Consider the following 26,649-nt stretch of genomic DNA (forward strand, 5'->3'; position numbering starts at 1 on the left):
GCTCAGCAACTCCCGCGGTTGTTTTAGGAAGCCGGGGACACAGCTTTCCAATTGCAAACTGCCCGGCTTTTCCTCCCCGCCCCTCACGCCATCCCGCCTCACATTTCTGTATGGACCCCTTGGAAATCGCCATGCTCCAGGTTAGGAAGCATGACAGTCCGCGCCTGGTCTGTGGCCTGAGACCCATTTCACCCTCCTGCTGCACCCCTGCTTCTCATTTTTCCCAGATAGGCCACCCCCCTCAGACTCTGCCTTTTCGCCCTCCTCCAACTCTCCCGTTTTCTTTGGAACCGCAGACTCCCTCGGCCTCTCTTTTGGGGTAGGGATGGAGGAGGGAGTCCAGGGTGGCAACCAGGGCTGAGGTGAGGCTGTGAAAGAGGAAGACTTCCCAGACAGTTCCAAGTGAAAGAGTTTCACTTAAACGGTGCTACTTGGGGTGGAGGTTCTGTAAATGAGTCGATCTCCGCCTCAGCGACTTTCCAACCATCCAGGACCCTCCCTGCACCACAGGCCCTCTTTGCTGTCTAGGACTGGTGGGAACTGGGAAGCCCGCTCCCACGTCATGGTCTGGCTTCTGCAGCAGGCACACCAGTGCACCACCTTCTTAACCGGGGGTCTCTGGGTGGACTTCGGAGTGATCAGGGACCCCCTGAGGTTGCAGGCAAAATGCCGAATGTCTGTTTGCTTTTTCGGGACAGAGGATCGCTGCCTTCCCAATAGTGGCACAGAGGCTCTGGCAGCTCCACTATTTATGACTGTATGGCTTTGAGTAAGTTGCACAATCTTCTGGGGAGCCTCTGCTCCTCATCTATAACATCGTGAATGTAATGATGTTATCTGCCTCTTAGGCTTATTAAGAGCAATGCTGCCCTTAGACCTGGGCAACAGGAGCCTCAGCCCTGGACTCCTGATTTCAAAGGCCCTCATGCTGGCCTTCCTCTGGCCATGCCCCTCCTCACTGGAGAATGAGTCCATGGGACCAAGGGGGCAGGGCAGGTGGGGGCATGCACCTCCTCCCCTGTGAGACTGTACTCCCAGTGTCAGAAACTCTGGAATACCCCTATTCCCCAGGTCTGTCCTTTCAAGAGCTGACCATACCAGGTATACACTCAAGGGCTAGCGAAGTAGGCAAGGGACAGCTGTTTGCAGGTGATGGGAAATGGATGGAACTTGACCTACACCCCAGGCATGCACAGGAGCCCCTCTCACTACAGGACCGGAGAAGATCGGGTACCAGGGAATGGCCTGAAAATTCCATTTTGGACATGGTTTTCCAGGTGATCATGAAGGAAAATCAAAGGCAGAGGATAAAACATCAATCTTAACACTTTGTTAATCCTGATTAATATTTAGACACATGTATAATTTCCATTTGTACCCTTGTTCCAGGCCTTGCAACATCAGAAGTGGACCTAGCTGTAAGGAAGAAATGAGATGGCTGGGCGTGGTGGCTCACGCCCATAATCCAAGCACTTTAGGAGGCCAAGGCAGGCAAATCATGAGATCAGGAGCTCAAGACCAGCTTGGCTAACACGGTGAAATACAAAATATTTAAAAATACAAAAAATTAGCCAGACGTAGTGGCATGCACCTGTAATCCCAGCTCCTCGGGAGGCTGAGGCAGGAGAATCGTTTGAACCCAGGAGGCGGAGGTTGCAGTGAGCCGAGTCTGCACTACTGCACTGCAGCCTGGGTGACAGGACAAGACTCCATATAAAAAAAAAAAAAAGAAAAAAAAAAAAAGCGAATAAGATATTATTGCATGTAAAAGTGCTTAGCAGACTGCTAGGCACTCAGTACATTTGAACTTAAAGAGGTCTATGGGCCCAGAGGCTAAGCCTCCCAACTCTGTCTCTAGGTTCTCAGGCTGACCCTTCCCCCAGGACGTCCTTGCACTAGATCAGCAGGGCCAGGCACACACTGACCACTTTATTTTTACAGCAGGGGTCATGTTTCTCAGAGCCCTAGACTGAGGTGAGAGAGGAGGTGAGCCAAAGGGAAGGAAATGACCCCTGCCCAGAGCAGGAGGAGGAGAGGGACAGAGCTCAGAGCTGCAGGGATATCTTTAGATCCTGGTGACGGGAAAAGGTGGCCAGTGTCCTCAGTGCCCTCTCCCCGTTTCCCTGCTGCCTCACCATTCCTAGAGTTTGAAGGGTCCTTAGGAAACCCCCATGCCTTAGAGATCAGCAAAGAGGCTCAGAGAGGTAGAATGTGTAACCTGAGGTCACCTAGAAAGTGACCACTAATGTCAGGGTCAGAACCTCCCCCGTTACTTCATTTCCCCAGTCTACACCACAGCTTTCCTCTAAAGAACTCCAGGAGGGCTCCACCGCTGGGCCGAAAGAGTGCTTGGGAAATGCATTAGCTTAAGGGCTAGAGGATTTTTACATTTATAGAGCACTTTCCTCAAAAATTCTCAAAAACCTTGTCCATTGATCTAGCTCAGAGGCTCCTACTGAGGCCGCCAGGAGTGAAGGGTGTCAAAAGACCAGAGCTCCTTCTCTCTTACCTTTTGAAAATTATCTTTTCCAGCCGCCCCCCCTCCCTCCTTGTAGCACCTCTTCACCCAGCTCAAGAGTCCCCAGTCGCTGGGTAGGCACAGGAAGAAACAGATACCATACCTTGGCTCCTGTCCCTTGGGAGAGGGCAGGGGTGGTGTCTGGGGACACAGTCCCCAGCAGTGGCTGGACAAGCCAGATTCCTGGTGGTGGGGTAATGCACATGCCGCTCCTGGGTGGCCTAGCTCAAAAATACATTGAAGAGCAAGTTTTCAAAGATGCAGAGGCAGATTGGGCCCCGTGCCACGGAGCTGTGAGAGGACTGCCCGCTCTCAGGCTGCAGGAGACAGGCCTAGATTTCAGAGGAAGGAGACTGTTTCTTTGGGAATTCATGTACGGTTTTTTGAAGCAGTTAGCCCAACAAAAATCCTCTGGGACCTGGCAACTGACGGCCTCCTCCTCCTTGCCCTCCCAGGGAGCTAGATTGGAGCTAGGAAGGAGGGTGGGTGCCTGCTTTCCAGGAGGGGCCAGACTGGAGAAGAGTCAGTGTTCCCCAGGGGGAGTGGGGTGGGTAGGAATGGGGCCGAGTTCCAGCTGCCAGCCTCCCCGGAGCTGCGCTGACAACTGGATGGCATTCACCCCTGGAGCTGGATCATCTTCTTCAGATAAGGAGGGTGGGTATGTGGAAGGCTTCCTGTCCTGCCAGTTCTCAGAAAGCCACCGAGACCCTGTGCAGGGGAGGAAGGGCAACAGAGAGCTCCGAGGAGGTCTCCAGCGTTCTTTTGAGAGGAGTTCCTCCTAAGTAACAAGAGCCTGGCAGGGAGCCTCCTCCCACTCTGGCTCCCCTATTGCCCTTGCCCGCCTGCCTCCTTCTCCCTCCTCCTTCCCCATAAACCCTCGCGCTCCTGTAGGGGCATTGCAGGTAAAGGAGGGAGCTCGGTGCGGCGCTGACTCGGCTCTTGGAGCTGGAGGACAACGGGCTCTGCAGGGAGTCCCCCTCCCCCCCCACACACCCACTTCACAGCTCCTCTCCAGAGCAACACCAAGAGCTGCATCTGCCCCTCGCCTACCCCGAGCTACCCTCTGGTTTTAAACAGAACCCCGGTCTCTGCAGGCAGGAGATTCACCCCTTGCGCTAACTTAGAATGTCCACAAATCCTGCTGTCTTGGGCTGGGATTGGGTGGACACTACCCTGACAAACTTTGGGGAGCTTCCTTCTGCTGCACCAAGGTCTGCTCTCTACCCTTCCCTACTCACCACTCCCTCCCTCCAGCTCAGAGCACCGGCTTGCCTCCAGCCAGAGTCTCAGCATCCACTGAAGTCTGGCAGGTGCCGAGGGGGTTAACAGGACAGCATGCACCAAACTAACCCGCAGTCCAGCCAGGAAGACCACACAGAGTCCACCTCACACCAGCGAGTTGGAGTAAAGAGAAACTCTTTCTGAACCCTTCCCCCGAGGAGAGTCGTTCACTTCTTCTCACTCCTCTCTGCTTTCTAGGGGCTCCGGGCAGAGGAAGGTAGGCAGCCACCTCCTCCAGCCATCCCTCCCGTCCTCTGTTTCTGTTTTCTGCCAGGTTCTGTCCAAACATCCTTTCAGGCTAAGGGGGGTAGGGAGCCCCAGCAGATGAGCTCATTGGAAGGAGGAGAGCAGAGGGAGGAGGAAGCTGAAATTCCCTGACCAGAAGCTGCTCACCAGACAGTCCCAAGCTGGAGAGGGTGTGTGCCCACTTCCAGGGGCAGGCATGCACTTCCCGGGCAGTAGCTCCAAGAAGGGGTGAGTCCTGGACATCTCTTTACTATAGGCCACACTGGGGTGGAATTTGAAGCCCCCGGGCAGGGGTCAGTCCCCTACCCAACACCCCAGAGCTATATTTCTTTCTCTGCTTCATGGGTCACCGTGGCTCCCCACCCACCCATCAAGGGAGGATGGTGGCTCGGGAGGGCTGAGGGCTGGGGATTTTGGGAAGGTTTGTCGTTCATTGCAGCCTGCCGCTCACAGGACTGCCTTGTCAGCTGAATGGCCAGGTGCCCTCCTGGACCACTAGACCTGGCCCTGATTCTGCAATGGGCACCTGAGACAGACTGACCAAGCTAGGAGCACAGCATAGCATGGAGTACCCGGCAGGATTCCCCGGATGCTCCAGTCTCATGCATTAGGAGCATTTTAGTGTGGGAGCGGTGAGTCTTGTAAAGTGAGGGGAGAGGGAGGATGTGGACCAGGAGAGGAAATGTGGCAGGGAAGGTGGGGGGCGGAGGAGAGGAAGAGAAGAAGCATGGGAGCAGAGGAGAATCTTCCTGAGTTGAGGGCAACTTAAAGAAGTTGGAATGTGGCTCAGGCTGAAAGGGACAGACGGGGAGACAACTGGCCAGTAGGTGAAGCAGAAGATACACAGGCTTTCGGCAGGAAGGGCGCGGAGCGAGAAGCCAGGAGAGGAGAGAAGGTGGCCAGCAGAGGCTGCGGCTGTTTGCACAGGCTGTGGGGTCAAAGGCCAGGCCATGTAGGGGTGGGCAGGAGGGGCCCAGTGGGAAAACATGGCCTCTGCTCCTAAACGCCTCTGCCCTTATATTGTCCATGATGCCACCCTTCCCCCACCCCCAAGTGCTTGATCTGCAAGAGCCCAGTTCACTGTCCTTTCTCCTGGTGTCGTGTGATGGCTTTGGCCTCACCAGGCTCTAAGTGTGCATTTGGCTCTGCTGTTGCCTAGCTGTGCCACCTCGTTTGTACACATACTTACAGTACTGCAGAACTTTGTTTCCTCGTGTGTAAAAATGAGAAAAGAATGCATCTGGGTGGGGGTTGCCCTCAGAATGAAGTAAGCTGATATCCATCGAATACCTGAATACCTAGGTCAGCACCAGCCACTGTAAACAGCCTGGGTAAATAGCGGCTCTTCTTAATGATCTAGCCAAGAGTCCCATACCCACCTTCCTCAATCCCCTTCAAGTTCAGGATGGACATGAAATCCACCCCGCAGCCCTTCCAGCAGGCTTAGCTCCAGTGGACGGGCTGCATGGGTGTGAGCATGCTATGGGGGAGGGTGGGAGATGTTGACAGATTTGGCAAAGCTGGGGGAGAGGGAGGCAGGGAGGACTTTTATCTTCCATCGACAGTCTTGACTGGAAAGACAGGGGTTTCTGCCCTGGCTGGCGGGCCTAGGAAGGCGCATCTTTTCCTATCACCTCTTCCCCGGGTCCTTGCTCCCTTTTCCCCTAGGCTAGGCTCCGCTGACCTCCCCTGACAGAGTCCATGTGCCACGTCAGGACGCCAGGAAGGCAAGTTAGACTTGACCTCATCTTTGGAAAGAAGCTCCCCAAGGTCACGTGGTTTCAAATTTCCACCCTCTCCCAGCATATTTCTCACTGTACAGAGAGGCTCACCAACACCCCCCACACCCCTACCATTGATAAATCAGATAAGAATCAGGTAAAGTGGTTCGAGGGTATAGAGGGGGCCCTGGGGAAGACCACAGCTGAGTAAGAAGGCAGGTGGCCAGACATCTGTGCACATTTGCCTGTTTTGTGTTATCCTTACCATCGGGCAAGCAAGACTTCTACCCAACTTCAGTCATTTGAGTCCTAAAATGAGGACTGCAGAGGGCCACTATCAGAAACCGTAAAGGCCATCTAAAAGTATACCCTGATATATGAATCTTCTCAACAACACCCGTAAGCTATGCTTAAATGCCTTCCGGGATGGGGATCTCATTACCTCAAAAACTCAACCCTCTGCAAAGCTCTGATTTACACTGAATCAATATCTGTCTCTGCCTGCCAGTCCTAATGTCTTGCCTTGGGACAGAATGGGACAACTCTAATCCCTGTCCCTGAGGCTACAGCCTGGGCCACTCTATCGGTCAACAGCTGTGATGCACACTTCCCCTCCTGGCTGAACACACCCTCCTCTTCTGCCCATTTGCCCACAGGAAGAACACTCATTCTGTTGGGGCAAATAGTTCCTAGTCCCTTTGCCACCTGTTTACTGGGAATTTGTCCCACTTGAGAAGCAGAGGCAACTGCGGTTAGGATAGAGGTGACTTTGCCAGGGCCCTAGGGGAAAGCCCCGCTCATGGAATCCCAAGTAGCCAAGCTGAGTGCCTGGTGCCCACTTGCCCCTCCTTCCCCAGCACCTGCTAGACCTCAAGGTCATTGTTGCCAGAGAAAAGAAAAAGTTGCCATACCAGGCCACCCACTCCCCCACCCCAACACATCTATTCCTGTCACCTCTTCCCTGGGGCCTTGCTCCCTTTTCCCCTAGGCTAGGCTCCGCTGACCTCCCCCTACCAAGTCTGTGTGCCATGTCAGGATGCCAGGATGTGGTTCTCAGCAAGGTTTCCTTCCCCAGGCCCTCATCCACTGGGCTGCCGGAGCCTGTCCGAAGAGGTAGCTGGCACTCTGGACATCAGCAAGGTAGCAGGCAGCCAGGAATTACTAGAACATAGTGGGTTTCAGGGTGCGATTCTGTAGGAAGAGTTGAGGGCCGTGCCACCAGGGCTCTCTGAAAATAGTTCCTGCAGAGGGTGGAGTGATTTCGATTGCAGAATGAGCTGCCTTGGTGGGGGAAGGACTAACTCCCACCCTGGTGCTCAACATTCTTGGTCTCCTGCGCCCCTCAGTTGGGGTGGAGGCACCTGTACAAGAGCCTCCCAGTTCCCACCGGATGCCCCAAGCGTGGGATGTCCCAGTGGGATAGCCATTGGCTGCCCGTGGACGGTTGCTAGGGAATAGGAATCTGAGAGCCCTTCCCGTGTGGACCTTCCGAGCCCGTAAGAGCCAATGAAGAAGGCCAGGAGACCTAGTGGGGGCCTGCCCTCCTGTCCTGTGTCTAGTTGCCCAACCTGCACCCACCAGACACTACCCCAGGCTCCTGTCACCTGAAGATGTTTTGACACTACCTTCCATGCTTGCAAGATGGGAGGGAGATAAGTAGCCTAAGGGGCCCATATGGAAACTGACATGAGGCGCGTCGCTGATGGGGTATAGGAACGGGACTCTGGGAACTAGAGTTGTCCTCTAATAGGACATGAGCCTACTTGACAGGGACATCAGGTCAGCCTAGGGAAAGCCTTTAACGGGGGAAGAGAGGCTTGGGTTCTATCCCAGGCTCTGCCGTTAGCCAACTGTGTGACTTTGGGCAAATCACTTTTCCTTGCTGAACCTCAGCTTTGAAAACTGGGCCCTTAAGGAAGCGTGAGTGCCTCTTCTGCACCAACTCAGGCCAAGCTGGGGAGGGCAGGGGAAGGGCCTGGGCTGGTGCGTGCTGCTGTGTCGAGCACTAGGCCTGGCACCAGTGGACTGTAGGCAGAACAGCGGACTTGGAGTCTGATGCCAGACCCCGTCTCTGCTTGACTCATCATGTCGCCTTAGGCATGTCACTTCTCTGTTCTGGTTCTCAGTTTCCCCTTTAGAACAACGAGGAGGCTTGACAGGTATTCCTGGGGGCCCTCCCACCTCTGCTGTTGTAAAGATCTACTCTGTCAGCCTCACTCCTTTTGGTCCAGATTCCTATTCCCTAGCAACCGTCCACGGGCAGCCAATGGCTATCCCACTGGGACATCCCACGCTTGGGGCATCCGGTGGGAACTGGGAGGCTCTTGTACAGGTGCCTCCACCCCAACTGAGGGGCGCAGGAGACCAAGAATGTTGAGCACCAGGGTGGGAGTTAGTCCTTCCCCCACCAAGGCAGCTCATTCTGCAATCGGAATCACTCCACCCCGCCCCAGGCAGGCCGGGCCAAAGAACCCAAATTTAGGGAAAATGCCTGAGCCAGTTTCAGCGTTCCCAGAAGCCAGGCCTAGTTTGTGACTTCCAAGAGTTGTAGGGGAAAAGCCCAGTGAGGAATATGCTGCTGGCCTGGCTGAATGTCAGGGGCCTGTGTCCATCCTGGAAGGAACCCACCAGAAAACCTGGTGCCTTTTGCTTCTCAGTCCATGTCCCTTGCCCAGATTTTCCTGTCTGTTAAGGACAGAAGCACCCTCCCTGACTCCATCCTTGGAAGGACTCAGAGGCTCCAGGAATAGACATCCTTTTAAACCAAGGGACCTTTGGCTGTTCCTTTGTTTAACCCTACCACCTCCTGTCTGACTTCTCTCCCAAGTGGCAGCTGTCACCCTTTAAGGCATTAGAACCACCAGTATCTAGGTCTTCTTGGCATATTTCTAACTACTAACCACTGGTGAGGGTCTCTGGGTCACCAGGGAGCAGAGAGAAATGAGACGGAAACCAAGAGAAGAGTAGGAACCAACTACTTAAGTATCTCCTTGCCATTCCACACGTTGAGGTTTTTCTTGTCTGGTAAGCCTCCTAGATGAGAGAGAGGAGAGAAGAGAGAGAGAGAGAGAAGAGAGAGAGAGAGAAAGAGAGAGAGAAAGCCATGCAAGGAAGGAAAGCAGAGATGGAAAGAGGCAGAAGAATGGAGAACAGGAGAGAAAGAGGCCTGTCTGGGACAGTGGAGCCCCTAGCCAGGGGGTCGCCTTTGGTCCTAAACTTCTTAGGGCTGCTTTGGCACATGTCAATAGGATCCAGCAGTATGTAGATGAGACACGAGCCGCCTGAACCTTCCCACAGCCACCCTTCTCCATGAATTGCATGAGGGCAGACTCTGACCAGCTGGCATCCATTCTTCCTGAGTCCAGAGGAGGCAAAAGAGATATCTGTCTACTCCACTGTTGGGGAACAGAGCAGGAAGGATGGCCTGTCTGCCCATGCAAAGAACTGTCCCAACATCCGTGGGACAGTCAGCCTTGGGAGCTTCCAGCGTTGTCTTCATCCCCAAAATAATTGAGAGCCCTCCAAGAAGTAGGTGTTCAGCCATGCTGTCCCAAAGTGGGCAGTCCCCAGGGGCTTGGGGAAGGCAAAATGATGAAACATCTATTGACAAGCGTGGGATAGACAACCTTACCCTTGTAAGGCAGGGGCATTGAGGCCCTCAGATGCTGGAGATCGGGCAGCGCCAATGGGATCATGAGGAAAGGAGCGCCTAGGGTTCCAGTCAAGATTCTGGCGAAGCTGCAGCCTACCCTGCCCTGCACCCCTGAATAAAGCCACACTCGAGGGATTTTCAAGGGAGACAGTTTATTGTTGCCAGCAGACCCAAACAATAAGACAAATTGCAAAAGAAAGTCAGTCTGCTCCCAAAAGCAGATACACCCCAGCAGTCGGGTCATAGAGGGCCATCTCAGTGTCTCTCCCTTCCAGCCACCCCTTCCAGCCTCTCTATAGCACACACAAGCGAGAAAGTGCATAAGTAGTTGGGTTTTCCCCTCCAAGTGCACAAAGTGCATGAACATTCCAAAATTTGCCTTTGGTGAATCAACTCAAAACACTGAGAAGTGATTACACGTCCACACACACACACACACACACACACACACATACACACAGTGTAACTTTTGGGGTGGGTGTGGCGCGATGTTTGATATCTGTATATATAATATAGCTATACCTATAGAGACTATGTACAGTGCATCAGCAAGCTTCAGTCAAGGAAGACGCCAGCAAGAGGCGCGGCAAGAGACACAGGCTGCCCATCCTTCAGACATAAGTAGGAAGGGAGATTTCTCGCTTCATCACCCGTGAACTGCACCAAGCCATTCCTATGGCCTGGGACTATCCTTCTGGACCTGCCTAGTATTTTCAATTATCTGTCTGCTTAACCTGACCTTGTAAATATTTACCAGCCCAACCTCCCCAAGGTGACTCGCAGAGAGAAATATGGATCCCATCAGCTTTTCCTTTTTATAAACTGGAACTAACTGTGATGAGTCCATAGCCAGGAGGCAGACAGCAATTTCCAAAGCCAGTTCCAAGGCACCTCAAGGCATTTCAGTCCTGAAAAATTGTGCTATGTTCTTATAAGCTAAATCCCATGGGTTAGCCAGCCCATCTCTCTGTGCAGTGGCCCTTAATTAGGAGGAAGAGACAGATGGGGGGTGGGGTGAGGTGCTGAGAGAGCAGGAGAGGCTGGAGCAGTTGAGAGAGTCAGCAGACTGAAACCAGCAGAGCGTGGTGGTGGGAACCTGCAGCCAGAAGCTGGGATCGAGCCCCACGGTAGGAAGAGGAGGAACTTGTGGGCATAAGTTAGGAAGCAGGGTAGCTGTGGAAATGGCCGCTGTGGAAACATCTCACTGGTTTTCCACCTCTACTTACAGAAGCCCCATTTTGCTCCCAACCTCACTGCCCTGGGGGAGGCAGCTCTGAATCCTCTGGAGGAGATTCTAAGAGGCTCCAGTAGAAAACGCATAGGAGGGCAGAGCACCTGGGGCAGAGATGGCTCCTCACCCAGCCCCATCTGCTGGGGCCATGAGGCCCCTGAAGAGACATTGCTTTCCCCGGGCCCCAGTTGGTCAGGGCAGAGGGAAAAAAAAGACTCCAGAAATCTTGGGTTTCTTGATGGAGAGTTAGAACTTCTCAGAATACACTAGGAAAGCCCGCAAATAATTCCCCTAAAAGTTAATGGATCCTGGAAAAAGCTAAGATCCCAACATCAGCACAGATCCTCACTCATCCTGGGAGAGAAGGACACTTAAAGGGTGACCAAAAAAAACAAAATCTGCAAGCTGCAGAAATGTAGACAACCACTCTTGGTCCCAGCTGGCATGACGTGCCCACCACCTACCTCTCTGCCCCCAGCTGGCAGGCTCAAGGATGGGCAGGAATCCCGGTTGCTTAGCCCACCCCTGTTGGCAGTGTGTTGATTGGCAGTTAGGTACTGAGCTGATGAGTTTAGCATTTCCAGATGGGCTCGACTCACTCACCTCACACAGGTGTGACCAGGCCGCTTGCCCATGCCGCACTCCGCACCCACTCTGCCTGGCCTCTGTACCCTTGAGCCTGTTGTATCGCCCCTCTTCCCTGCTGCGTCTCCCTTCCCAGGGCTCAGATTCTAGAATCTCTTCATCTTCCCCAGCTGTAGCCTTGGAAGCAGCGTCTTGCCGAGGTGGAATAGATGCACCAAAAAGTTAATCTTGGTCCCTACGGTGCTGACCTGGCAGTCCCCAATGCTTATGGCTTTAGGTATATCCCCAGTCCCCTGCACCGTGCCTGGCACATAATAGATGCTCAATAAATGGTTGCTAAATCGAAGCAAATTAAGCTGAATCTCCTAGATGATATTTCTCTCTCCCCAAATTGGCCATGTGAGGGGCAGAGGCAGGGATTGGTCCCTGAGACTGTCACAGTCCTGCCTCCACCCCCTTTCCTCAGACTTATTCCCTATCCTGGGCACCTGACTCCCTGGGCACCTGACTCCCTGAGCAGGGGTGGGGCTGAGCTCCTGGAAAGGCTGGGAAATGCTGGAGCAGGGAATGGGGGCATTGCCAGCAGCTGCGCCCTTCACACTCTGGCTCCCTCCCTACCTGCTTCCCTCTGATCTTCCTCAGTCCCGGTTGGAAGGGCTGGGCTCCTGGGAGAGGGGCAGGGCTAAAGGAGCCCATCCCTCCACCTCTCCGCATCAAGGACCAGGCCCCAGAAGCCCCTCCCACTGGGAAAATGATGGCTCTGTTGATCCAAACTGGAGACTGAGGAGCCAGAGAAGAGGGCAGGACCCTGTTTCTGCCTGTTGGAACCTCAGTTTCCCCATCTGTAAGTGAGTGACTTGGCTAGTTGATCTCTGAGGGTCTTTCAAGGTCATGTTCTCAGAGTCAGTGTTTCTGTCTCTTGCTCCTTCTCTCAGGCCTAATCAATTTCCATTGAATGTAAGTGTAATGGCAGTGATGGTCAGCTCCCCACAATTGCCACTTTTTTTTTTTTTGAGATGGAGTCTCTCTGTCACCCAGGCTGGAGTGCAATGGCGTGATCTCGGCTTATTGCAACCTCTGCTTCCTGGGCTCAAGCGATTCTCCTCCCTTAGCCTCCTGAGTGGCTGGGATTACAGGCATGCACCAGGCCCAGCTAATTTTTGTATTTTTAGTAGAGATGGATTTTGCCATGTTGGCCAGGCTGGTCTTGAACTCCTGAGCTCAGGTGATCTACCCACCTTGGCCTCCCAAAGTGAGGTAGGCCTGGCCCACAATTGCCACTTTTGTCCCCACAAAGGGAGTTGTTGGGAGAGGAGCGAGTAGCGTGGCTGCAGATGGGACAGGGTTGACGTTGGGGTCTCAGACTCCAAGGCCTCCCTCATGCTGGCCTCAGGCTTTCCCTTCCCTCTGTAGCCAAAAGCCAGGTGGAAACCCTACTGAGGGGAACTGGGAGAGTTCTCACTGAAGCCCCAAATAAAGCTTCCCCACCCTGTGTGCGGCCTCCGCATTTCCCAGCCTTGGCTGCCCCTTCCCAGGCGAGGGTAGTCACGCCATGGAGAAGACAGAGCCTGTAGCCATCTCCATTCACCATGAGCTCACCCCTTAGCCCCTCGGCTGACTTTGAAACTGGCCTCTGTTGGTGGGTACCCCGCCGTGGAACACGGCCCCCTACCTGGAGCTGCTCTTCCAGTTCTGGCCTCAACCAGAGTCCCAAGGGATTAGGAGCCAATGGGAGCCCCAAGGAGGCCACTAGCAATGGAAACGAGGGCCCGGCATGGCCTCCTGGGCCAGGGCGAATGTCCAGCTTTGCCCGCAGCCCCAGCTTTCCTTCAGTGCCCTGGAATGCACAGTCACTCCTTTAACATGCCCCCCTCCAAGTTTCAGGAACTCATCTTCACCTCCAGCCTAATGGCTGCTCTGGGCTGGGAGCAGGGGAGGGCACAGCTGTGCCAGGCCAAGGCCCCCCTGAGGGAGCTCCGTCAGCACAGGAAAGCCCTCTCTCCCTACCAGGTCCTCTCTGAAGCCACTGCCAGGCCTAGCACTGGGCAGGTGGGCAGCAGCCCCCTCTTCCACCCCTGCCCACCCACTCCCTTCTCTCTGGGGACCTTCACACATGCCTCCTGCCTCCCCCCAGGGACTGACAGGTGGGAGCCCCTTCTCTCCTCTCCCCAGGGCCCACATGTCCCAGAGCATGGCAGGTTTCTCAGATGGAAGAGAGTGGGTCACTCTTGGTGCAGGGCGGGAGATACAAAGTAGGGGGTTCAGGAGGCCCCAGGTAGGCCCTGGGGTCCTAGGTCACGGGACGCACACCAAGAGCGGGCAGGCAGGGTCACTGTACAGGACGGATTGGAAGGAGACGGGACGCGGGAGGCTGCAGGGCCGCCCGCCCACTACTTGGCGCCGTCATCCGCATTGCCCTCGCCGTCCGTCTTGCCCTCCTCCTCAGTCTTCAGGTCGTCTGTGCTCAGCTTCTGCTCTTTTTTTCTCCTCACGCACTTGACCACCATCAGCACCAAGATGACCACAGCCAGGAAGCCCCCGACGGAGGCACCCACAATCACGGCCACGGTGGAGTCCCGCTCAGGGGGCTCTGGAAAGGAAGCAGAGCCACTGAGCACCAGGGCCGGGAAAGGGGCCTCCTCCACCACCCCACTCCCCTGTGGCACGCGTGGAGCCATCCTGGCTTTCCTCTCGTCCACTGACAGGACTTTAGCAAAGACAAAAAGCAATCCAGGTGACTGACCCTGAAGCGTCCCGGCCCCCAAATCCCAGGACAACCAAAGCCCTCAGAGGGTAGGATAATAAAGTATTTAAAAGCGTGAACTTGAAGATCGAACAGACCCAAATTTGAGTCCTAATTGTACAACTTATGAATTGTGTGACCTTAGGTAACTTAGCCTGTCTAACCTCAGTTTTCTAACCTATGAAATGGGGATAATAGTAGTACCTCCCTCATAAGGTTTTTATGAGGAAACGATAATGCATAAACAGACCTTAGCCCGATGGCTGAGACACAAAGTACCCAATAAATGAAAGCTGCCATCATCGCTATCATTATTACTGTTGTCATCTGAAACAGGGTCTTGCTCTGTTGCCCAAGCTGGAGTGCAGTGGTGCAATCATGATTCACTGCAGCCTCGACCTGCTGGGCTCAGGTGATCCTCTCACCTCAGCCTCCCAAGTAGCTGGGAGTACAGGTGCAAGCCACCATGCCCAGCTAATTTTTGCATTTTCTGTAGAGATGGGGTTTTGCCATGTTACCCAGGCTAGTCTCGAACTCCTGAGCTCAAGCGATCTGCCTGCCTCAGCCTCCCAAAGTGCTGTGATTACAGGTGTGAACCACCACACCCCACCCCATTCTTAAGAGCAGGATCATAGTCTGTATCATCAGCTGGACCCTCTGGGACATGTTCCCAGGTCCTTGAGGACAAGAGAGAAGAAAATGGATGCTTTCTATGCAGCACAAGGTTGCTCCCACCCTCAGGAGGGCACAGCCTCCCCAAAGTGCCCTGAGCTAATGCTGCAGAGAGCAGGTGGGCGGGGAAGGTCAGGGCCCTGCAGCCGGCACCCCAGCCCTCACCTTCCATAATGACCTCCAGGTGGATCTTGCCGTGGCCACGGTGGCGGTCGGGTGGGTTCATGATGTAGCAGTTGTAAATGCCCTTGTCCTCCAGCTGCACGTTTCTCAGCATCACGGACACATCGTACTTGCTGGGGTTCCCCGAGAACTCCACGCGGTCTTGAAACCGCTCCAGCTTCAGGTTAATGATCTTCATGCGGAACTGGAGGAACTGGGGACGGGGCAAGGGACAGGATGGGTGGCTGGATGAGCAAGGAACTACCAGGACGGTGGGGATGCCCCCGTCCACTCTTTTCCTGGGGAAGAGAAGCAGTTACCTCCAGGGGACACCTGGGCTGTGCAGCACACCTGTGTCAAAGCCTCCAGAGCACGCAGCCCACCCAGGGTCCTCTGGGGCCCTGGTCCAGTGCAGGGGCCGGTGGTGGGACCAGGGGGCTGCGTGCTGCGGGGCTCCTGCCTCCTCCCCAGCCCCGCCTCGAGCCCAGGACTCACCATCTCCTCCGAGCAGTTGTCGCACTGCTGGTAAGTCCAGTTCAGGGAGAACTGCTTGTGGTTTACCTTGTAGCAGGAGTTGAAGGTGCAGGGCAGGCGGGCATCAGAGCCATTGAGGACGTTGAGGATGGGAGGTACTGTGACCTCCATGCTCTGTCCCGGTGGCACTGCAGATGAAGCCACAAGCTGGTGAGGAGTCTGGCTGAAAGGGCTGGGGAGGGCCAAGCCCTCTGTGCCTGGGGGGTGTTGGGGGATGAGGCAGCACGGAGCTACAGGCGGGGAACTGGGTCCTTAGCTCCAGTTAGTCAGGAGGTAGGAGTTATTGTTATTTGCAAGAGGGTCTCACTCTGTTGCCCAAGCTGGAGTGCAGTGGTGCGATGATGATTCACTGCAGCCTCCACCTGCTGGGCTCAGGTGATCCTCTCACCTCAGCCTCCCAAGTAGCTGGGAGTGCAGGGGCAAGCCGCATGGAATTGGACTTTGTTCTTCCTGGCCGGAGCCCACTCAGCCTCCCCAGTTTGAACTCCTGGAGTGGGCAGGCACTTGGGACACCAGATGCGGTCTTTGGGGCAAAATGAGGTGACAGAGCAGGTAGGGGAGGAGAGGGACATCACATCATCTATCTGTCAAGACAGGGGCAGCCAAATGGCCCCAGCATTTTCTAGAACCACTGTTGGGTGACCCCTCACCACTTGGCCCAGTTCTGTCACATGCTAGCAGAAGACCATAGGCAAGGGGGTTCACTATGCTTGCCTCAGTTTCCCCCTTATTCTCACCACTTCTAAACATCTGTGCTTGGCCAAAGCCCTTCCTCTTCCCCTGAAACTGCAGGGCTCCCACAGTTCTGTTCTCAGGACAGCAGTCTGAGAACAGTTGGAGATTTGGAAGGCCTCGATCTCCATATCCCGGGGACAGAGCAAAGCTGTGTCCCAGCCCAGCCCAGCCCAGCCCCTACCTTCCTCAGGCTTGTGACAGACAGGAAAGAGGGCAGACAAACCATGGAGGAAGAGGTGCCCCAGAAGAAGAGGCACCATTCCAAGGACCAACTGATGGGTCTGCAGGGACAGGAGTCCCTCTCAGAGATGTCTGAGAGACACCACAGCAAGGAGCTGCCACAGGCGGGCAGGGTGGGAGCTGCTGGTTCTGCAGAGTCCCGTTAGGAAAACCAGCACAGGCCAGGAGCCCTTGGTGCCGGAGCTGAGAAAGGCCTGTCCCACTGTGATAGTCTAAGCTGGACAGAGCCTACAGGGAGGCGAGCGAGGGGCCTGGGGCGCGACACTTAAGGGGTATCCACTCTCTGGTCATGGAAATACCTCCTTAAATGTCGTGCCAGGCACCTCACTGGACTCACCTGAGTCCAAGATGCTCTGCCTGTATCATCAAAAACCTTATCTCAGAAGATTCCTTTTCTTTATGGAAGATAAACAGCAGCATTCAGCACCGTTCAGTCACTCATTCACCAAACATTGATAAATCAGCGACTGTGTGCCAGGCACCTGGTCTAGGCTCTGGGGCTGACTGCTGTGAACAAGACGGGCAGGGTCACTGCATCATGAAGCTTGTATTCTGGGAAGAAGGATAGACGTCAACAAGGAAAAACATCATGGAACTGTAGATAGAGATCCACGGTAAGGTAGAGGGGCATTGTTTGATGTCGGGTGGGCAGCGAAGACGGCTCTGTGCCCCCCTGAAGTGAGGGAGGGAGTGAGCCCGTTGAGGTTTTGAGGGAGCCAAGCTCCCAGGCAGGGGTACTCCCAGGGGCCAAGACCCAGTGGCTGGGAGGAGATTCGTGTGCCTGAGGCAGAGGGAGCAGAGTGACCGAGGGGGTGCATGGTGAGACTTGAGGCCCAAGGGTTAGGCATGGACCAGCTCTCATAGGGGCTTGTGGGCCAGGACGCGGAATTAGTTTACTCTCTGAGGGTGATAGGAGGTCGATGCAGGGTTGGGGAGTGTGGGGGCCGCTGGGAGGCTGTCCAGCCTGCTAGTGGCTGATGTGGGAACAGCATAGACAAGGGGATGCGACCACACTTGGGTTCAATCCCAGCTCTGGCATCGGAAGCTGGGAGAGTGAGGGCTGCTCCTTTGTAAAATGCAGACAGTGACACCCGTCTCCCAGGGTTGTCTTGATAATGAAAATAAGCAGAAAATAAGCAAATGGTAGCTGCTGTTATCCTCCATTCTCCCCGAACTGCCTTGTAAACAGGAAGGGCTTCTAGAGGAGCCTCTGGCCTGGCCTGAGGGCACCTTGCAGTCTGCCCCTCCAGCTAGTCCGTAGGAATTGGCCAACAGCACCAGACCTGCAGGGCTCCTATTTTTCAAACTGGCTTTTCTTTTCTTTTTTTGCACAAAGCTGCAGGGCCCCACCCCAGAAGCCCCAGCCCTGCAGCCTGCGCGCCAGGGAATCAACGTCTGCCTGGAGCATCCTTCTGCCAGCCCAGCCTCTGGGCGCAGCGACCCGGGCAAGTGGCAGGAATTAAGAATCGAAGATTCTCTGAACTGGCAACAGCCCTGGATTGGGGGGTAGGGATGGGGACCTCACCTGTCCTCCAATCTGGGAGACAAGTGTCACCATCTGCGTTTTCTAGAGGAGGAGCCCAGGACGGAGGATTCCAGGTGTAAGCTTAAGTGCCCATCAGGGCAGTTGGGACTGAGGAGGCAGAGTGGGCCCCTGCCGGGAAGAACAAAGCCCGATTCCATCTCCTGCACTTTCATCGCCATTCGGAAAGCATCTGGCACCGCACCAGCCAGGGAGGAGGTGTGCAGAAAATGCCAACAGCACCCCCATCTGCAGAGGCCCAGAGCTCTGAGGAAAGGCACTGACAGTGCTTGTCCTGAGCTTACCTCCCATCCCAGGACTGTCCTGCCCCTCTGGCCCTTCCCTTGGAAGGTCGGTCACCTTCCCAGGGGCTCCCCAGGCCAAACAGTCAGCGTTCTGTGAAGCCCGGCTGACCCTGTGCGGGCCTCTGCCCCACACCAAGCCCAGGGCTCCGCTCCACATTAGAACTTGAACCCCACCATCTCGAAGGAACTAGCACCCTGCCCTGGAGGAGGGCAGGATAGAGAGGAGTGCGGGGGCGCCTTTTTTGGCCGGCAGGACTGGGGCAGCCGGAGAGGTGCAATGCGGGCTCCGGCTCCCCACCCTGCAGCGCGGCACTGCAGAAGGCACTGCAGAAGGCACCGGGCGGAACACGCGTGCCCTCTAGTGGTCACAGAGGTCAAACGTCAAGTTTCATCCTGCGGAGCGAGCCGGGGGGCGGGGAGAGGGGGGATCATCAAAGCAGAGAAAGCCAGAGCTTGGAGCTGAGATCAGAAACCGTAGCTCTAGTCCCACTGTTTTACCGGTGAGGAAAGAGAGGCCATGAGAGCCACACGCAGAGAATAGGGACAAGCTGAGGCCAGAGTCATGGTTCCTAGCCTCTAATTCAAGATCCCCACGTGAGCCTGTGGCCTCACCGGAATCCCGGCAGCTCTAGGCTGCTGGGCCTCAGACCTTCCGCCAGTCTGGGGCCCTCATTAAACATGAAGGGACCATGGCTAAACAAGGTCAGAGCTGTGAGCAAAACTCTGGTCCCTTGATGAACTCTCCTGCTTCGGAAAGCACCCGAATGCACGGCCAAGGCCACCGAAGGGACTTCATCATAATCACAAACCCTTACAAAATGCTTACAACGAGCCAGGCACTGTTTAAGCACTCTATGTATATCACCTCATTTAATGCTCACAAAATGCTGTTAGCACTCCTACATTCCGGATGAGGAAGACGGAGCACAAAGAAGTTACGGGAAGAGCCCAAGTTCACGGCTAGTAAGAGGCGAAGCTTGAATCCGAAGCCAGGCCCCCCCTCCCCCCCCCTCCAGACAGGGCCGAGGCGTTGAAGCTGAGTGGGGAAGTGATCCCCGTTCCAAGGCATCAGGGGACCAGATCCCTTGCTGACTACATGGCAGGTCCAACTCCAGGCAGGCCGGCCAGCAGGGAATGGACCCATTTAAAGGAATCTCCATATAAAGTTGCGGGGGGGAACCCACAATCTTCCTGGTCATCCCGTTTGAGGCCAGGGCTGGGACCTGTGTCTCTTGACTTTCAACTCACAGAAGGGCAATAACCATCCACAGGCTGTGGCTTCTGATCTTAGATCCAAGATCTCAGCATCGCCGGCTCCCCACCCCCGCTGTCTCCGAGGCACATCTGGACCCCTTGGGCCTGGTGTCATCCACTGTTCTAACTAGCCCACCTTGCAGAGACGGTGAACATTTGCTCGTCTGCCAAATGCTATCTCTTGCAGAGACTGGAAGTTAATTTCTTCACTCCTCTTTCCACTCTACAGCAACCCATGAGGTAATTATTTTCTTCTTGGTTAAAAAAAAAAAAAGTGTGTAAACAGGGCAGTTTAGACACTAAAAAGTGTCTCCTGGGGCAGCTGCTGCCTCCCAGGTGAGTGGCATCCAGCCCGTATGTCCGCGCCTGCGCATCCAGACCCATCCTGCTCTAGGGTCTCCCCAGCCCGGGCTGCTCCAGTCCATCCCTGGGCATCCAGGAGCAACCTGCCCTCATCACTCTTCGCCTCCAACACCTATCCACTGCTTTCAGGATTGAGTCCAGGCTCCTGGGCACAGCTTCCAGGCCCTTTACCATCTGGGACCAACCTATACCCTGGCCTCATCTGCTGCCAGCCCCCGTCTCCCCAGGTCCCCTTCACTCCGGTGACCCTCAGTTCTGATTTTTGTGAAAACATCACCTTCCTTCCCTCCTCCGTGCCTTTGCACATATTTTGCTTCAGGCTGGGAAGCTCATTCGCCCTCCTGCCCCGGGACCCTCTTACTTATCCTTCAGGTCCCAGCCCACAGGGCATAGCCTCAGTGACTCTCTGGTGTTCTTGTCCTCACCCCAAGCCTGTTCCTATCTCTTCCACATGACTTGAAGGCAGAATGGCAGGATGGTTAACCTCCCAGAGACTCTGTTTCCTCATTTGTAATAGAGGGGACAATAAGAGCCCAACTGCATAGGGCTGTCTTAGGGATACAATGACTTACTACCTGTATGAAGCTCGGCACGGCGCCTAGCACACAGCCTGGACAAAAGCTAGCTGCGACTGTGATTCTCATGATTGCTGTTATTGTTACCGTACATACAATGTTCTCCTGTTATTATTTGTTTTCCTCAAGTTCCTCCTCAAGAGGAACTGATTCTTATTCATCTTGGTGTCCCTGGCACTCAGGACAGTATATGATACAGAGTGAGGACTCAGTAAAGTCTGCTGAAGGAAGAAAACACAGCTTTCTTTCCATGTCTGGGTCCCTGCAGCCCCAAGCAGCAGATATGTGCAGTGGATGAGAATGAGGACCAGACTTCACTTTCTTCCTTCTTTTTTTTTTTTTTTTTGAGACAGGTCTCCTTTGCCTATGCTGCAATACAGTGGTGTGATCACGGCTCACTGCAGCTTCGAACTCTTGCTACTCCTACCTCAGCCTCCTGGAGCAGTTAGGACTAGAGGCACATGACACTATGCCTGACTCATTTTTCTTTTTTTTTTTCTTTTCTTTCTTTTTTCTTTTTTGTAGAAACAGGGTCTTGCTATGTTGCCCAGCCTGGTCCCAACTCCTGGCCTCAAGCAGTCCTCCCACCTCAGCCTCCCAAAGAGCTGGGATACAGGTGTGAGCCAGTGTTCTCAGCCCAGACTCCACTTTCTATGCCTCCCCTAACATAATGCATACCTTTGGTAACCAGGCCAGTGACTATGGAGTCAACAGTCTCAAGAAAAACTTGAGGGAAGTCCAATCACTTGAATTGTTTCTAGCTAAAACTAGCCTCGTATGCGTCTGTCTGGGGTAGAGCCAGTTGCCCACCTGCCCTTTCTCTTTGCCACCTCCATGGTCATTCCCGCAAGCCCAGCCCCGACACAGTCCCCTCCCTCGTCACTTGTGGCATCCTCTGTCCTGGGGATCATTGCTACTGCAACACCACCAAAGTTCCGTTGTCAACTCAGCCCTCAGCATTGGGGTGCCAGGGGCATGCTTCATCACAGCACGAATCAAGTTCAAGTTCAAGTTCAAGGTCTCCACTCCTTCATCCTTTCCCACTCAGGTTTGCAGAAGCTTTCGCTTCTTCCTACCACCACCTCCCAGCCCCAGTACTCAGACCTCTTCATCCAAGGCTCCATCTTCCCCTAGACTGTGCCCTAGCCCAGGGCTCTGGGTCCTGGTCACTGAACCCCCTTTCCATCTTTACTTAGCTAAGGCTCTCACCAGGTGGCTTCCCTCCTGCAGGAAGCACTTCCTACATCCTGAGGCAGGAGGCCTGTTGTCCAGCTGGGGCACCTTACAACACGCCACTCGCCCAACTCCCCCTCTTTCAGCGTGTCCTGAGACTCTGATTAGGTATGGTTAATACAGCAATGCCATTTCTTGAACATTGGGGGCAGTGGAATCCAATGTTTAAGAGAATGTGCTGAAGTCAGACACAGGGAGTTCAAATCTCAGCTCCTGTTACAGTAGTCAGGTCACCTTATTGGGCAACTTACGGAGCTCCTCTATGCCTCTGTTTCCTCCCTGTAACCTGAGGGTAATAGAATCTACCTCAATCAATAGCTGTGAGGGCTAAACGACATACACAGCTCGTGGGCCCATAGAAGCATTCTTAAGTTAGCCATTGCTGAGTTCCTGCCATGTACCGGATCACAGACATGCCAGGAAGGAGGCATTCTTTAGTTTACCTGGAAGAGAACTGAAGCCCAGAGGGGTTGAGTAACTTGCCTGTGGTCATTACATAAATGACAAAGGTGGCTTGAAACCCAGGTCCTGCTCTGATGTTAATATGCCAAGTAACTCAGCAAAGCAGGCTGGCAGGGCATCCGCACTGTCTGTGGTTAGAATCCTACCCCAAACCCAGCGCATCACGCCACAGAAAGAGAGAGGCTCTGTGGTGGGGAATATTCCCATCAACAGTCCTTGGACTTGACTCTCAGCGGCTGCTCCAGCAATGAGTAAGTTTAGGAGCAAGAATGAAACTCTACAAAGCAGGCTTGCAAATAACTGTCTAGCCCACCTCCTTACCAGGAGGTCTCTGAGTGGTCAAATACAAAATTACTATTTGGGGCCACTTGACAGGACAGTCTGCAAGACTGGGCTGGGCAGTTCTGAGGCTGGATTTAAAGGGCCACAACCTCGCTCAGCCCATGGGTTCCAATTTTTCCTGAATCCCTGTACCTGGCCCCTCCTCCATTCCATCTGGCCCAGGCCAAAGGTGCCTTCTCCGTCAGTGCATGCCTCAGCAGGTCTCCTCCCTACCCAGATATCCTTCCCCAAGGCCGCTTCCCACCTACTCCCACACACGTTCTAACAGATCAGTGAGACTGACTGCCAGGAAGCCAGACCCAGACTCAACTTTCTGCCGTGAGCTCCCCACACACTCTCCTAATACCTGAAATCCACCAGGATCAAGGTTCCAAAAAGAAGCCCCTTTGGGGAGCAGTAAGTCCTAGTACCCCACATTTGCGGCAACAACAACGACAACAAAAATCCCTAGAGAGACAGCAGATCAATCCACTCTCTGCCCCACCCCGACGCAGGTCCACTGAGGGAAGTTCCAGAGCAGATTCACCTTCCTTGACAATGGTCAGCCCCCAGCAACACTCAGATCCCCTGACCCAACATCTCTGTGACCAAGTAGTCCCAAGGTTCTGCAGTCCCCAGCAGCGTCCCTTCCAGTCCCCAGCACCTCCCTTCCCAAGGACACAGAGGGAAGCACTAGCAAGGTCTTCTTTTCCTGTCCCCTGCCCCCATCCTCTTCACATTGCGGCTACACTTCTGAACCCTCGGGAGCATGCAGATGTGAGTCTAACTTACCCAAAGAGAAAAAGAGACTGAGCCCCGTGAGACTGAAGGCAGGGCGAGGTAGCCAGGCATCTCTGTGCATTTTCAGAGACTGAGATGTTAGTCAGGTGGGCTACGGGAGAGGGTGATTTGAGGGGGCGAGGACTACAAGGGAGGAATGGTTGGATGCTAAAAAAAAAATTCACGGATGTACTTCAAAGACATATACAACATTAAGGAAGCTTTATTTCCATCTCTCTAATATGGCCGGCTTGTATGTTGCTGCTAAAAAGAGAGAGAGAGGGAGTGTGTAAAGGAGAGAGAGAGAGATGGTGGGGAGAGAAAAGGGGGATGGGGTAAATATTGTGGTTGGTGGATTTCAAAAAGCAGGTGGGAGGGCATAAAAAAGTCTCTTCGAAAAGAACAAAATCCCAGAAATTTTTACCCTCTAAAACAAGAAATTCGCTTTGAAAAGAATAAAATCCCAGAAATTTTTACCCTCTAAAATAAGAAATAATACAAACCCTGCGTTTCGACTTCACTGGGATGATTGCTGGATTTAGAAAGCTATTAGAGGAATCCATTTATTTTAAAGATTCTGTAAAGGGATCACTTTTAAATGACAGAACACTTTCTGTCATTTAAAAACACCCCCAGGCTGGTGCAGTGGCTCACACTTTTAATCCCAGCACTTTGGGAGGCCAGATGGATCGCCTGAGTCCAGGAGTTCAAGACCAGCCTGGGCAACATGGCAAAATCCATCTCTACTAAAAATACAAAATCTAGACAGGCGTGATGTGGCATGCCTGTAGTCCCAGCTACGGCACTGCACTCCAGCCTCGGCCCTATCTCCAAAGGAAAAAAAAAAAAAAAACCTAAAAAAAAAGGAGCTGCTTGTGTTGTGTTATTGAAAAGGTTCTGGAAGGTGAGTTGGAGAAATTTTCAGGAAGTAATGATTTCCTCATTCTAGAGTTTCCACTGAAAACAGAACATGTTGAAGCAGGCTGATATAAGAATACCTAAGAGATCTTACAATCGAATGTAACATGAGCCTTTGGAGAAACCTGATTTGAACAAATCAACAGGAAAGAAAAGTTTTTGAGACCATTGAGAAAAGTTAAATTTGGACTACATATTAGATTATATTAATGAATCATTCTTAATTTCGTTGGGCGTGATAAAATGTGGTTTTGTTCTTTAACATCTTATCTGTTAAAGACACACATTGGTGTGTTTATAGGTGAAATAACATGATGACTGGATTTGCTTTAAGATATTCAAAGAAGCCGGGCACAGTGGCTCACACCTGTAATCCCAGCACTTTAGGAGGCTGAGCCAGGCATATCACCTGAGGTCAGGAGTTCGGGACCAGCCTGGCCAACATGGTGAAATCCTGTCTCTGCCAAAAATACAAAAATTAGCCTGGTGTGGTGGCGTGTGCCTGTAATCTCAGCTGCTTTCGGGGACTGACGCAGGAGAATTGCTTGAACCAGGGAGGCAGAGGTTGTAGTGAGCTGAGATCACACCACTGCACTCCAGCCTAGGCCACAGAGGAAGACTCCATCTCAAAAAAAAAAAAAAAAAAAAGATATTCAAAGAACAAAAGAGATGGAAGAATAGGTAGCACAAGACTGGATGCTGTGGTTGATAGCTGAAACTAGCTGGTGATGCACTCCAGATTCCTGTAAGGGGCTGGTCATATAGTCTCTTTTCTTTGGTGTATATTTAAAACTTTTTTCTTTTGAAGAAGGAAGAAAAAAGTAAACTAATGTCAGAAGCAGGAGGACTCAGAGGGTGGAGTCCAAGGTGGCCCTAAGCAGAGATGACCCCCATACTTCTGGGGCGACAGTTAAGTAGAGCCGAGATTCGCAAGAAGCGATCACCTGCATTTGTGACGGGTGTGTTGTGTACCAAACAAGGAGCAACTAATATTTCGCACATTCACTCTGTGCCACTCTACATATGATATCTCAATTTTTTTTTTTTTTTTATTTTTTTAGACAGGGTCTCACTTTGTCACCTAGGCTGGAGGGTAGTGGCAAAATCTCAGCTCACTGCAACCTCCACCTCCTGGGGTCAACCAATTTTTGCGTCTCAGCCTCCAGAGTAGCTGGAACTACATGTACATGCCACCACACGCGGCAAATTTTTTTGTGTTTTCAGTAGAGACAGGGTTTTACCATGTTGGGCAGGCTGGTCTCAAACTCCCAGTCTCAAGTGTTCCACCTGCCTCAGCCTCCCAAAGTGCTGGGATTACAGGCATGAGCCACCTAATTCAGCCTGTGATACCTCAGTTTAATCTTAACCCTGGGATAGGTGATTTCTTTTTTTTGAGATAGGGTCTCACTCTGTGGCCCAGGCTGGAGCTCAGTAACATGATCTTGGCTCACTGCAACCTCCATCTCCCAGGTTCAAGTGATTCTTCTGCCTCAGGCTCCTGAGTAGCTGTCATTACAGGCTCCCACAACCACGCCAAGCTAATTTTTGATTTTTAGTAGAGACAGGGTTTCGCCATGTTGGCCAGGCTGGTCTCAAACACCTGACCTCAAGTGATCCGACTGCCTCGGCCTCCCAAAGTGCTGGGATTACAGATGTGAGCCACTGTGCCTGGCCTTTATTCTTTTTTTTTTTTTTTTTTTTTTTTCGAGATGGAGTCTTGCACAGCCACCTAGGCTGGAGTGTAGTGGTACAATCTCGACTCACTGCAAACACCATCTTTTGGGTTCAAGTGATTTTCTCATCTCAGCCTCCCGAGTAGCTGGGATTACAGGCACCTGCTGTCATGCCTGGCTAATTTTTGTATTTTAGTAGAGATGGGGTTTCACGATGTTGGCCAGGCTGGTGTTAAACTCCTGACCTCAGGTTAGCTGTTCACCTCAGCCTCCCAAAGTGCTGGGATTACAGGGGTAAGCCACCACACCTGGCCTATTCTTTTTTTTAATGGCAAATGAGAAAACAGAGGGTTATGGGGTTCAACCTACCCAAGTTTACCTCTGGGAGTTTAAGGCCAGAGTCAGATTCAAAACGAGGTCTTCATGAAACCCTGGGTGTCTCCAGCATTCCACATTACTTAGCACCAAGAGAAGGGGACGTGGAGCTACCTGCCACCCCCAGGTTGTCTAGAAAGGCACCAGGAAGGGAACCAGTGAGACAGATGAAGCAATTAGCCCTGCAGGTAACACACAAGCAAGGGCTAAGAGGCAAGCCATGGAGGAACAGTGGGAGTCCAGCACAGTGCCTGGCTCAGAGCAGACACTCCATCAGCAGGCGGTGAATGACTGCACAGGGGCACACCTGCATGAATTAATGAATCTGGAGAGGGAAGGGGGGCAAGTCGACATTGCGGAGGAAATGAAATCCTGCCACAGCCTCTCAAGCTGTTCTAGGCTGGGGCGGAGCAAGGGGGCCAGAGCTCTGAGGGAGAGTTGCCAGAAGGCAGAAGGGTGGTGGGTAGTCTAAGAGCCCTTTGTGGTTGTCCCTGCCCATATCACACACAGACTCTGTCCCCAGGTACCTCTGTCCCATTCCTAGGGTC

At 53.3% G+C, this 26,649-nt stretch overlaps 1 protein-coding gene across 1 annotated transcript; it reads right to left on the minus strand.

The window, feature by feature from the left end:
• Positions 1–9,553: 9,553 nt before the first annotated feature.
• Positions 9,554–23,435, minus strand: SCN2B (sodium voltage-gated channel beta subunit 2). The gene is made up of 4 exons (XM_003923642.2): positions 23,148–23,435; positions 15,307–15,473; positions 14,815–15,025; positions 9,554–13,824 (listed from the first exon to the last, which is right to left on the minus strand). The coding sequence occupies exons 1-4, from the start codon at positions 23,215–23,217 to the stop codon at positions 13,625–13,627; spliced, it is 648 nt and encodes a 215-aa protein (XP_003923691.1). The 5' UTR covers positions 23,218–23,435; the 3' UTR covers positions 9,554–13,624.
• Positions 23,436–26,649: the final 3,214 nt, after the last annotated feature.

The sequence above is a fragment of the Saimiri boliviensis genome, chromosome 6 (assembly GCF_048565385.1).
Source record: "Saimiri boliviensis isolate mSaiBol1 chromosome 6, mSaiBol1.pri, whole genome shotgun sequence".
In the NCBI taxonomy this organism is placed as follows: domain Eukaryota; kingdom Metazoa; phylum Chordata; class Mammalia; order Primates; family Cebidae; genus Saimiri; species Saimiri boliviensis.

What these genes read in the sequence shown, in the direction of transcription:
- SCN2B (XM_003923642.2), bottom strand. Translation starts at nt 23,217, where the DNA reads ATGCACAGAGATGCCTGGCTACCTCGCCCTGCCTTCAGTCTCACGGGG. An exon ending in CAGTCTCTTTTTCTCTTTGG is followed by an intron (nt 15,474 to 23,147) that starts GTAAGTTAGACT and finishes CTTCATCTGCAG; the next exon opens with TGCCACCGGGACAGAGCATG. An exon ending in ACAACTGCTCGGAGGAGATG is followed by an intron (nt 15,026 to 15,306) that starts GTGAGTCCTGGG and finishes CCCCGTCCCCAG; the next exon opens with TTCCTCCAGTTCCGCATGAA.